Source organism: Microcebus murinus, chromosome 5 (genome assembly GCF_040939455.1).
Source record: "Microcebus murinus isolate Inina chromosome 5, M.murinus_Inina_mat1.0, whole genome shotgun sequence".
NCBI lineage: Eukaryota > Metazoa > Chordata > Mammalia > Primates > Cheirogaleidae > Microcebus > Microcebus murinus.
In genome coordinates this window covers 59626236-59639894 of record NC_134108.1, presented here as the reverse complement: position 1 = coordinate 59639894, position 13659 = coordinate 59626236, and the positions used below count along the sequence as shown (strand labels likewise).

The window sequence follows — 13659 nt, the reverse complement described above, 5'->3', positions numbered from 1 at the left end:
GATCACAGTGGTCACTGTTCCATAGCCAGTTTGATTCATTAGAGATTTCCTTTAAAGTAGAGCATAGTTGAGGCTTATGTACCTCTCGTGCAGTTAGTGACCCTGTTTGCTAGAAAGATAAAGATATATCAGAGAGTGTTTAGAGATGGGCTAGAAGATTGATTATGGCATAGGAAGAACTGATTTATGAGGACAGAGAAAAATAATTAAATGGGCAGCACTATGCTATAAAAAGAGGCTACAGAGACGTGGATATTTATCTAATGTTTCTCCAGTGCTGTTTCCTGTACTATCTATCTGAAAGATGCAGAACTGTAGGGATGTAAGGATGCCAAGAAATTGGTTACAAGGCAAAGCAATATCAGCCGGAATTACTTGATTAAATTAGGAGCAGTATCAAAGATTAAGCTTCAGAAAATTTTACCTGGTGCATAAGAAATGACCTTGAGCAGGAAGATTTTATCCCTGAGAACTTTTTAAAGCACTGTGGGCATAGAATGGAACATCATTTATCAAGTTGTTGGATTATTTCCCTGAAAATAGTTGGAGCCCCATCTCTTGAAACTTCTCAAATAAAGGTAGAGAAAATATAGGCTGCTACATGTGAGAACTCTCTCCACTTCTGGTAGAGACTTTGGTAGTTAATGAATGACATTTTTCTTTTGCAATATCTTTGATTATTACTGATATTGCCATACATGGATACTTCCCCCCTTCAAGTTGGTATATAACTTATTTAAATAGAAAATTCAACCTTCTAGAAAAACATCTAGAGAGGGCCACTTCACCGGGCCTTCACAGGAGGGCCACTGTCTCCTTGAAAACCCTGTGACATTCTCTTTTCATTTCTCTTCACTCTATAATTCATTAGGAGATACAATTCACAATGTATCAGGTGTGGATTCACTTCCTTTATTCATTTCATTCAGAAAGCTAAAAAGACAAACCCAAAGTGCACCTGGCCTTTTTGGAGCCATTTGTCAAATGGCTGCAGAAACTCTGAAATCATTTAATGCCTCAGAGAATTTAGTGATTCTTTTTACCAGGATGAACCCAGCTTGTGTTTGCCAGGGAGCAATGGTCTGAGAATATCACATTTCCTTCTCCCTCCCTCAATAGACTTTCTTTCCCCCAGTGATATGCTTCGTCTCAACAAGGAAGCCCAGAACCCCAATTCCATGGGTCAGAAAGCAAATAAAACACAATAAAATAATCCAATATTCTAATTCGTTGCTTTTTTCTCTTGCTAATTGCTTCAGAGACACATTTATATTGTCTAGGAGATCTAGTTTAATGTAGGTGCTGATAAGAATAATTCATATCAAATATGTTAACTGGAGATATTAGATATACTTCTTTATGCTGAAGTGTGGGAAGATTTGTTAAACTGAAATATTAAGCCACATTAATTAAATTACTTCAGGTATCCCATAAGTGAACTGGGTTTTTTTTATGATATTATAAAAATATTTAATTTTATTACTTATGACTTAATGTACCTACTTTAGTTTTAAGAAATTCTCTTTGCCTGTAGCAAAAAGTTTTTACCCTTTTCCTTCTTGAAAGATATCTGGAAGGGGAAATAAAAATGGTCAGGATTATATTCTGCTTTTGTGTCCATAATAGAAAGATAATCTACTCTATATCCTGTTTTTGTGAACATGACTCTAACAAATTGCCAGAATCTTACATGTGCAAGGAACAATGATCTTCAAGGTGAAAACTAATTGAGAGAGTAAAAAATAAAATTTACAGGTTGCAATCTTCCTTTTTCTTCTCTTGCTTCCAGACTGTTGTACCTACCAATAGGCGGGGAGAATCTTTTTTCTTTCTAAATCATTCTACTCGTGTCGTATTGATTTTCTCTCAAGTACACCCTGTAGTCTCAGATGATCACATATTTTCTTACCTTACTCATATTGATACAGCACTTTGACTCACAGGTTGATATATTTTACTTGAGCTGTGATGACACTTCCCACGTTGACATTTCCTGGTGGTGGGATGTACTAAGGCCTCTTATGCAGGAAACTTAAGGGAACAGGCCATTTCACAACAGTATTTTCCTTCTTTGAAAAGCAATTATTGTTCATCCCAAATGGTACGCTAAGCCCCAGTCTGTGTTGCTTTGCATCTTTCCTAACCCCTCCAGCAATGTCTTGAGTTCTTTGGTATCTCTGCTGATAGAGAAAAAAAATTTCTTCACCTGGGTAATGAAATATTCCAGTTACACTGTTTGTAAGAAAAATTATATTGGTATGGTGTCTGAAAGAATATAGTTGACCTGCCAATGTGCCATTGCGTTTACTGTTTCCTACCTTTGTATCTTCTCTCATCTCGCTTCTCCCTCTGTTTTAGCTAGCTGTGCGGTGGCTGGAGCACAACTGCCACTACCAGTACATGGACGAGCTCCTGCAGTACATCCGCTTTGGCCTGATGGATGTGGACACTCTCCATACAGTTGCCCTGTCCCACCCCCTCGTCCAGGCAAGCGAGACTGCAACAGCCCTGGTCAATGAGGCCCTGGAATACCACCAGAGCATCTATGCACAGCCCGTCTGGCAGACTTGCAGGACCAAACCACGGTTCCAGTCAGACACTCTGTATATCATTGGTGGGAAAAAGCGTGAGGTCTGTAAAGTCAAGGAACTTCGGTACTTCAATCCTGTCGATCAGGAGAATGCTCTCATTGCTGCCATCGCCAACTGGAGTGAGCTGGCGCCCATGCCTGTGGGAAGGAGCCACCATTGTGTGGCAGTCATGGGGGACTTCCTATTTGTAGCAGGTGGGGAAGTTGAGCACGCCAGCGGCCGGACGTGTGCCGTGAGGACTGCATGTCGCTATGACCCCCGCAGTAATTCCTGGGCGGAGATAGCACCCATGAAAAACTGCCGGGAGCATTTTGTGCTAGGTGCCATGGATGAATACCTCTACGCGGTTGGGGGCAGAAACGAACTGCGCCAGGTTCTGCCTACGGTTGAGCGATATTGCCCCAAGAAGAACAAGTGGACTTTCGTTCAGTCCTTTGACAGATCCCTTTCATGTCATGCTGGATATGTGGCTGATGGTCTTCTTTGGATATCAGGTAGAATATGCCTCCTATTATCAAAAACACGTTCATTGTGGTATAAATTTAAAAGTTAGGCTTTGGTAGTGTGGCCGTGTGTAATTGACAGATTGAGCCAGGCATGCTATTTTAGCTAATTAACATTCATTTATTGAGCACCTACTCTAGGGAACAATGTAATTGGAAAGAATGGGCCTTTCTGTGACTTTCTGAGTGAGCAGTGGAGTAAAAATTCAAGAAAGAAATTAATGATTCATCACACCTGTTTTTCTACCAAACCTTCTAGTGTTAGCTCTTGATTATTCATGGATTGTATTGCACAACTTGTGGTTTATCTAAATCCTTTGCTTTTTATTTCACCGTTGGCTGCCTGGCTAGGAGCTGTCTGATCAAAGTTAAGGCAGGAAAAATAAAAGCCCAGTAAATCCATTTTGCTAGTTGTAGCAATGGGTGTGTATCCAGGTAATAGCTATGCTGTGCATTGAGGGAAGGGATTTAAGTTACTAAAACAAAGTTTTTGTATTATCTGTGCATAGTCATTACTCATGGCATCCTAATTCTTCATTCCTATTTACTTTCCCATTCTTGCTGATTATTTGGGGATACCTTTTGAGCTCTATTTTATTATTAACTTTTTGTCTTTTTAAGAAAATGTCATCGATTATAGAAAAAGTAGAATGGCTAGGAAAATGAACCCCATGTACCCCAATCCCAGATTTAATAGTTTTCCACGCCTTGCCGGTCTTGTTTCATCCACACCAGCATGCCCCCACTCATCCCTCTTGGCTGCCTTTTTGCTTGTACAGAAGGAGTATTTGAGGCATATGTCATCAACATCACATTATCAGCCTGTGATGAGAAAGGCCTGAAGTGTTCCCCTTTGAAAGGGTTTCCTATAGGGGAAGAAAGTTGTGTCTTCTCTCTGTTGGAAGATACCCATTTTGTAACCCAAATGGAACTTGTTGGATTTCTGTGTCATCAAGGCCAAAGAGGAATAGAAAGGCCAAATAATTTAAATATTAAGGATAACTTCGATTTTTCTTAACTTAGAAGCAATGATCACTTTTAAGTATACCTTCGAAGGCTTCTCAGCTTTCCTCAATCATCATCTCTAGTTTTTTAATACCTACTCTGACAAAATTCTACCTTGCATTTAAACTAAATTCACTTGGACTCTGCCTGTTTTTTCTTCTGCTGTTCTCAGTAACCAGGAAGATAGTCACAGTCTCAGTTTCTCTGGGTGGCATCTTAATTATTGTCGATTTGCTGATTTTGAGTGACAAAACATAGCTCATGTCAGGATTTAAATGCTCAATAAATTAATAAATAAATTGAGATTAGGATTAATGAAGGAAGAGGACAAATGAGGTGGACCCAACAATTATTGGTCCTGTATTCCAAATAAACATTAGGAATATGCACGTGTGTTAGTATATGTAGATATATTTGAATTAGAACCTTATTTATCTAGTCACTGTTCCTTTTTCTTAAAAAATATATTTCAACAGTTAAGAAAATAACCACCAGAACTATATCCTGTTAGCTTTGCTGTGGTAGCTTTAAAGTAGGCAGCAAATAAGTCTTTGCTAATAGATGGAACAGATCTGTATTTGTCTAGGATAACAACACAATGATGGATTTATGAAATCGATGCAATTTATGTCTTCTCCCAATTTACATTCCTTCCATTGATTCATTTAGTTTCATATATTGTTAATGTATACATTCCTAAATTTTGCATTATTTTCTAAATTTTGTATGAATTTCTCATAAATATTTTATTAAGTATTCCTTATGGCTTTGGCTATAAAACTAACTTGTAAAAAAATTCTGGAGTTTCCCTTACACAGTCTAAAAGATATGACTACTTAATACCTTCTTCAGTGAGGCCTTAAGAAAGCACAGAAGCTCATCTGAGACTGGCTAGATCTATCATCCTGGTATGAAGCTGACTTCCCTTTCAATATGGGTCTATATGTTTCCTTTTCCATTTTATTAAGTCTATCAACTTATTACAGATCTTATTGCTGTCTCACTTTGTTTTTCTCCTACTGTGAAAGGAAATACATTTTCTTTGTTCTTCCTTTGCACTAATGTATGCTGCCTGTGTTAACCAGACTTAATGAAAACAATCACAATTTTCTCAGGTTTGTTTCTCCCTACTGTGTACTTGAGATGAGAAACTCACTTTCCTGTGTACAGTGCAGTACCTTTAATTGGAAAGAAAAGGAAATCGCCAGTGACATTTCTAATACTATCAGTCGTCTGCCTCTTTCCTCAGGCCCAGCTTATAATAAATCAATTGTGAATCTAACCATGAATAGGGAGGGGCGACTAGATTTGCTAATGGGCCCCTTAACAAAAAGACAGGTATATTTCACCCTGCCTATCACAGATTTAGAAGTGTTAACTTGATTTATTGGAGCAGATGAAAATGTTTGAGGCTATTCCTTATCCTTTACCAAATAATCAAGTATTGCCGATTTAGTTCATGGGGAATTGGGCATTGGCATCTTTCTGGTGTTTTGCAAGCTTTGCCTGAGGTGGAGGTAGTATGGATTATAGAATGTGAATTTTAGGGGCTTAGCTCTGTTCCATAGAACACAAAATGAATGTTTCTTTAGAGATTCAACGTCTCCGACAGCTCCTTTTCCCCGTCTGTTTCGTGATCAGGACATCTTGAAACCTGTTCATAGTTTTTAAAGTGTCACAAGCTGAGAGAAATTCAGAAAATCAGGCTGTATGGAAATACCCACTAGCATTTAATTTAAGATGTTAGAAACAGTCAAATTGTATAGGTTCCTGTAGTATTTAACGTTGTGACCCAGTTCACAAATGTTCCATACCATTTTGATTTGAAATTCATAGTACCAAAATAAAATAAGCATTAAATATCCTACAGCCATGTTTTAAAATATATGCTCTCTGTTGTAAAGTATAGTTTGTGAGCTACTAAGAAGATTCTTTTTTACTGAGGGAAAATTAATCCTGAGCTTGTTTTAAAGAGCAACTTATTTTTTCATTTTTATCAAATGGCACCAAGATAATGAGAGGCTAACCACAAAATTAGTGTTCATAAAACTGTAAAAATAAGGCAAATGTTATTGCATTTACTCAAAAGCAACATTTAGTGCTTTCTTGATTCTCTTGAGGAATGCTGCATTCTTACAAAGTATAGTCTTGGGTCACAGATAAATAAAATTATTTCAGCAAACACACTTCCTGCCCTCTAGGAGCTGACAATCAAAGAGTTTTTCAGATATTTCATTAATGAAAGAACATTTGTTAAAGCTTCTTTAACTCCCTAGAAGCTATGTGTATTTTCATCTTGATTAAATTTATATGAAGCCTGCATTGGCCCATTTTAAATAACTTTAATTTATTCAAACCTTTGGTTTTTTCTAGTATTCATTAAAATTAAAACAATGTAAAATTTCATTAACATTTTAAAAATATCAGTTTATCTTACTGTATTTGTACAGATATTATTTTTCTTATAGCTAAAAAATTATATACAAAATATTGGGAACTAACAGCCGGCTTGGCAGAGGCTTGGGTTATGGTGCACTGAGATCACAGACTATGGTCTCTGTTACACACGCACACACAGACACACACATGTGTGTCTTGCTCCACCTCTTACCAATCATAAGATGCTGAGATGCTGAGAAACTTGCTCCACCTCTTACCAATCATGAGATGCTGAGCAAAGTTTCTAATCTAAGTCCTATTCCAGGCTAGTGCTGGAGCAATAGTGCAGAATATAGTACAGGGGATAGACTTAAACAGATCATTGTAATACAGCGTGTGATGACAGAAGTCTTTTCAAAGCACATAAGAGTGCAAAGCAGGGGTAACTGTGTAGGGGGCATGATAGGTAGCACCTCCCGCTTAACTTGGCCACTTTCTGCTATCCATTAACCCCTCTCTGTCCTCCTGCTTAAACTTCATGGTTCAATCATTTCAATACTTCTTTCACCCTCTGACAAACACACAATGTTGGAAAACCCAGTGATCCACTTGGCCTGTGCCTGTACCCAGGGAGTTGGGCCCTCGTGGGTAGGACGGTTAGCAGGAGAGCCTGGCGTGGGTATATACCTACCTTACCAGGCACAGTGGCACCTGCAGCCCTATCTGTACTCTGTCCCCACTCCCACTTCCCTCTCCTTCACTGGCTCTGACTTCCTCACTTTCCTCGGATCCTCCTCTCAAACTCAAAGAGAAGACCTTGCCTTGGGTTTCTTAGAGTACATATAAGTGAGATAACATGAAGAGGCAAAGAGTGTAAGGATACACTCCTGATACACAGATGGGCACCTGAGATTGTCTGGAAAGGGAAGAAGAGCAGAAGGTCGAGAAACACCAGCAAAGAGGGTCCAGGGTGAGGGGAACTGAGGAAGGAGCCTGGGAATGCAGGGTGGGCAAAGTCAGAGGAGGAGGAGGAGGAGGTGTGACTGAAACCAATACCAAAAAAGTGTGCCCAATAAGTGAGAGCTGCCCAGTACTACAGGGACATCAAAGTTTATAGTATTTCCACTTCATTTTTCAATCAGGAAAACTTTAGTGCAAGTAGTTTCAGGGGAGTGGAAGAAGGTAGAAACTAGAATATAGTAGTTTAAGATGTGATTGGAAAGTGAGGAAGAAGTTGGGATAAAGGCTGTCTTAGTTTGATACTCAGGAACAGACGTGCTATTTGAACTTCATTCCTTGAATCTGAGTTTACCAAACAACTTTCCATTTATTATGTGGCTTCCGATATACTTCTACCTATAGGAAAAGAATGTGCTATTTCTGGGTATATATATTTTAGTCCATGTAACAACCACATTTTTTCATTGTAAATTAATCAGTCACATTTTAGTTGTAGGAAGAAAAAAGATGATTAGGAAGGAAAGAAAAAGAAGGAAGAAGGAAGTCTGGCTGATTCTCTAAGAGAGTAGCTAGAAGAGGAAATTCAATGTCAAAGGAAGGATTTTTTGTTTGTTTATTTAAAGATGCAAGTGCATTAAGCAAATTCGTAGATAAGGGAAAAAAGAGATTGAAATCAAAGGTGTAGGGAAAGGGGGCATCTGTTTGGTTGGTAAATTCTGAGAGCATCTCCCAGATGCCAGGAATGTGATAAGTTCCAAGGATACAATGTTGACAACAAACAGAGAACAGGATACAATGTTGACAACAAACAGGAAGGAGGGAGTTGGGGAAGGGGTTAGATCTTGAACCCAAGAAGAAAGGGATCCCTCAAACCCCAAGCCTGGAGGGGAGGAGATAATTCAGGGTGTGGACCTAGGTAATCTCACAGGTGAGTGGCAGGAACCCAAATACTTCCTTGTTGATGGATTCAAGTGAAAAATAGAGGTCTGCTGAGATTGTGCTGCTTCAGGACTAGGTAGAGGGCCTGTGGAGAGTGACCTTGGAAAAGTCTCTAAGAGAAAACAGGGAACTGACAGGTTAAAGAAAATTAGGTGTTCAGAGCCCACATTAAGATTGGAAACCACAAAATTGTAGCGGCCCCATTTGTAAGTTTCTGTCCTATTTTTTGGTGGTGCTCAGCAGAGAATTTAGAGAAGGTAGATCCTTGGATTCACTCATGATGGAAGGTTTTTTGGCTGCAATAGCCCAGAGAACCCCATTGGAAGGAGAGGGAAAACAATGTGTATTGTGGGAGCACATACATGAGAGAATGCCTGTTTGTTGCCCCTGGAGGCGGCCATCATGTGAGGAAGCCGACTGACTAGGTTTGGAGCTAGATAACTTGACACTTAAAAGTGTCTAGTGAATTGGAAAGTCCATGAAGAATTAAATCTTTATTGCTTCGGATTCTAGCAACCAGCTGCCCCCAGCAGTTAACTGTTTTTCTTCTTCACTTCTGCCACAATCTTTTCTGTTCCCCATTTCCCCCGCCCCATCTGAAAGATACTAAAACAAAACCCCTACAGTATTGAATTGAGATAGACACCAAATAGAAATGAATTACAGTGATTCTAAAAGAGCTAAATAATTTGAAGGAAAGAAAGCAATCAGATCACCTGCAATCTCCAAATAATTAACAAAGCTTCATCTTAAACTAATTTACCTGTAATCTGAAGAAGTAACATTTTATTTACTCTCACATCACTGCTCAGGAAATGAGGCTTGAAGAGGTTAAATGATTCCCCAGATCACACAGCTATAATTTGACAAAGTTAGAATTTGAACTCTGTGTCTCTGGTTTTTTTAAACCACGCTTTTCCCGCTAAATTACACAGGTACCAGTTGTTTGTTTATCACTATAGTGAAGGTCTGGAAAATAGATGTTTAAATTATAAAAGAACTTCCAAATGACATAAAACTGAAAGTAAATGATACACAGAAGAATAATGATATCTGGGGATTTGTTTAGAATCAACAATCATTGATTGTCTTTAATTGCTTAACTATCCATCTTTCTCGGGGCCAGAAATGGGACACATAATGTCTTCCTTTTTGTGGTTCTACAGTTCAGTTTCTAAAACATAAACCACAATATAAAGTTAAAATGTAAAAAGGAAACTTTGTGATAAAACTGAACTACTCCAAAATATTACATATCATAGCACAGTGGTCTATGGCTTTAAAATTGATAGTTAAGTAGGTTTTTTTGTTTTTTTTTTTTTTTTTTTTTTCGTGTTCAGATTATTGACTCCAGAGCTCTCCTTATGGAGAGAACTGCCTTCATTTAGATGATGCACTTGTGTCTTTCTAGATGGGTCTAGAAAATGATAGTAGAATGAAAGGTCAACTGCTGGATTGTTCTACCAAAGAATATTGGAAATACATTGTTTTCTGTATTCTCAAGGAGAGAAGATGGTTAAAGTTGTATCATAGAAATAGAGAATGGCTGAGAATTTGGTTGATGGCCAGAGGGAGATAAAAGATCCAGGAAGAACAGCAAAGCCAGGACATAAAAGACAGAGGTGGCCTTGAGAGCTTGACCCTGCTAGACACATGCAGAAATCTTTATAGGCAGGATTTTAACTTTCTACAGAATGAGGAAATGAGGGGTGGGAGTTAGAGCTAATTTTATTAGGCTTTTAAAGGGCAGATGAACCTAGTCGACACCTGTAATGTGGTAGATTTTGCCCTCATTTTTGTCATTTCACTTATTTAAAACAACACAGGGTGCATACTTTATATCTGGGTCTCAAGTTTGTATCTGTTCAATCTAGATGACACAAATATTTATATCATCAAGTGCAGCAACCCTGTATTTATGAATATTTTGTAAATTTGAGATTTTCTCTGCAGGTTTTGAGTATATTACTCATCCATTTGTGTGAGTTCCTCAACTATGACAGAAATAATATGGATACTAGTTTTAATTTAATGCATGGATTAAGTAATGCTTCAAGTTGCTAATTTAGTAGAAAGCTTCTTGGCTGTAATTGTTTATGTAGCATTTTAAACATTCTGAAAATATGGACAGTCTGATGTCATATAAAAATAGATAATAAAAAGTTTATTTTGTGTTTATTTTAAACATTCCTAAGGTATCACTTTTATCAAGGGCTGATAATGAGTTTAGCTCTATAAACAGTGACTAATATGAACTCATACTTATTAATTAAACTCTAAGTGTGAAATTTTAGTCTTTTGAGAATTTTAGCAGATTTTGGGAGGAGGAGCTTAAACTACTAAAGAAGGAAAAAGCCATTGGATATGCATATAAACTAGCTAGAAATTCTGATTTTGAGAAAAAGAAATACAAGAAATCTGACTGCAAAATTAATTTATTAATTCAATATTCCACACATAGTCACTTGTATCTTTTATGGAAAGGGTAAGAAATTTTGATAAACAGCTACAATATTATAGTAAATGTCCCTCTATGGATTGCTTCTGTGCCATGCACTCTAGTTCTTCTAAAACCTAAGAGAGAGGTATCATCCTCTCTGTTTTGCATGCTAGGAATCTGAGCTTGGTTATGTTAAACGGATTCCCCAAGGACAGTCATAAAGGAGCCGGTGTTAATGCCATAGCCTGTCCCCAAACTCCTCCCTTAGACTAGTGTGAAGCTGGCCCCTGAAGGCCTCCAGGAGAGTAACAAAGAACTTGGTATGGTTTTCCTCAATCCTGAACTTGTTGGTAGAATTCCAACCTAGAGCATGCTCCAGCCTAAGAGCGTGGAGATGATCGCTTCTTTGCTTCCTGCTCCATCCTGCTTGTGCAGTAGCGCTGCATGAGGAACCACAGGCAGCTACTTACTCCTAGAGTTTAGTATGTAAGACTCTTTATTAACAGAAGTATTTTCTGCCTTTGAAAAAAGACTAGTGGAGCCATCAGACTTGACCCTCACCAAAATATAATAAGAGCAGTTTTTCTGTGCACTCTGTTTTATAGATACTGTCAGCATTGACCAGTTGTTGCTTTTGAACATAGTATGAGTGTAAGTCAGTCGGTGATCTTGGTGGCAGAGGCAAAGGTTGCTTGTTTGGCAGTCACTTGTCATCCTCTCTCTGCTATACATTCATTCTCCATTTGTCACAACATCTCGTGGGGAGTTGTACAGGGAGGCTTAAGAAAAATGCTTTACTCTTGTCTCGATGATAGAAAGCATTTCTCACTGCTGATAGCATGGTGTAACTTTTTATTCCTTCTGGCAGTGTTTAAAGACTTATTTGACTTTGGGGGAACCTACAGTATATCTTTAAGTCACAGTTCAAAAGTATGAGATGGGGTTGCTTATTTTCAGTTTCGGCTGAAAAGTCTTAACTTTGTGGCACTTCAAAGTTAGAGAAAACTTGGTTTTAAAAATGGATGCTGATACAAGATGGCATATTTAATGACAGATGTATCTATAGAAAGCTGTTAAGATGCAGATTATCCCTCCTGGGGTGGGGGAGGGAGATCAAAACTGCCAATCTATAAAATATACTCGATAGAGGAAGGCATGGAATCTATCTTTGCAAGTGCTTTGATTGCAGGGGACAGTATAGCAGCATGTGGCATCATAACCCAGAGCAGACAAATCAGCTTGATGACTTTGAAAGCCAGGAATACTGCTGCAGGCAAGGGTACTCCAGTCTAGGAGAAATTAAAACATATAGAGACTGTTATTAATTCCGTATCTATTTTTGTATAGTCAAATCTGTATGCAAATCCTTAGCATCTCATTTCGGCAGATTAATCTAAAAGTGAAGAGTGTTATGTGAAGGGAATGTAATGATAAAGCTCTACAAATGAGTAACACTGCTAAAGAAATGTGGGCTGCAAACTTGGATGATTTTTTTTAAGATTTATTTTTCTATAGTGAGTAGAAATGGTGTTTATTTATATGCTCATTTTATAAATTATTTCAAAGGGGAAACCAATAGAATGAATTCCCAAGGTTTTCCTTTGAAATCCTGACTTGGCAAAAGTTACATCACTAGGTTTGTTAAGCACCTCCTGTGGTTTTACATTCTAGAGGTAATCAACCCAATAACTAACTGGGACTTTTATTTTTACTCTCAACTGGCAACCTAATACCTCATTTCTAAACATTGTCTTCTGAGTGAAAATTTTTATGTAAGGGTAAGGAATCTAATTACTGACTACAGATTAAGAGAAGTATTATAGATGCATCTGTGGAAGATAGTAAATAATAATTCTAAAGAACACGGAGATGAATTGTATGCCCTGCTTGGGAGAGGGAATGTAACAGCTACGTTATAATCCATTGGTTGTACATTTAATCTATAATGGGCAGAGTCTGATACATATGGTAGTGTAAATATTTTTAAATAGTGTCATAAAACAGTTTACTGCAGTAGGTATTAATTCTGTCCCATATTTCTAAAACAAGTAGAGAAACTTTCAAAGTTTTAAAGTAATGGGTAGAGCATTACTCTCTGTTCCCTTTTAATTGTAGAAATGCTCATAGGCAAGTTGGACATTAATCTGTTGACTATGGCCCAAATCAAAAGCACTGGCAATCATTTTAACCCTGAAGACTTGTGAGGCCTCAATAGATTTGATTATTCTTGTGCGCTTATGCTGAGAAAGTATTACTAAACATTTCATTTTAAGTCATATAAGAAAGGGAAGGTTGGGGGTAAGAGCAAATACACTTCTGTATTTATTTTGACACACATCTTGCCTCTATTAGGCATTTTATCCTCTCTTTTTTAAAAATCCTTTTGTTTTGTTTTTTTCTTTAAATAACCCAAATGTTTATCAATTTACACTTTTCCTAAGTGTGTTTTCCTTTCCTTTGATTTCATTTTAGAAATGAGAAATTCAACAAGAAATACAGAGACTTTCTGTGAGAGTAGGAAACTCATTTCTTTCTGTTCTTTGTGGATTTCCTCTGCAGACAAAGCTTTTGTTGATTTTTAAAGTCTTAAATCTTCAAGTTTCAGAGAGAATAAAAAAGTAGCCCTCTATTTAATAATAGCCATGGCCACTTGCATAGAACATATAATCTCTTTATTGGGATTGAGTGAGAGAGTAATGATTGGCCTAGATAGGTTCCGTCCCTTTTATTTATCTTATTAGTATTGATTGATCATTGCAGCTCAGTTGAGGATTAGGCACTAATTCTTTAGATTCTGGTTGACTTGACTCCTGGCCATGGGGTTGATAGTGGTGACTATTCA

The 13659-nt window shown here is 37.7% G+C and overlaps 1 protein-coding gene across 1 annotated transcript in view; it reads left to right on the top strand.

Moving 5' to 3' along the window:
- Positions 1-13659, top strand: part of KLHL32 (kelch like family member 32) — a 191144-nt gene that overhangs the window by 164589 nt on the left and 12896 nt on the right. The window contains exon 7 of the mRNA XM_012769433.3: positions 2359-3085. Coding sequence (XP_012624887.2) covers positions 2359-3085 — 727 coding nt within the window. The remainder of the gene's footprint in view (positions 1-2358; positions 3086-13659) is intronic.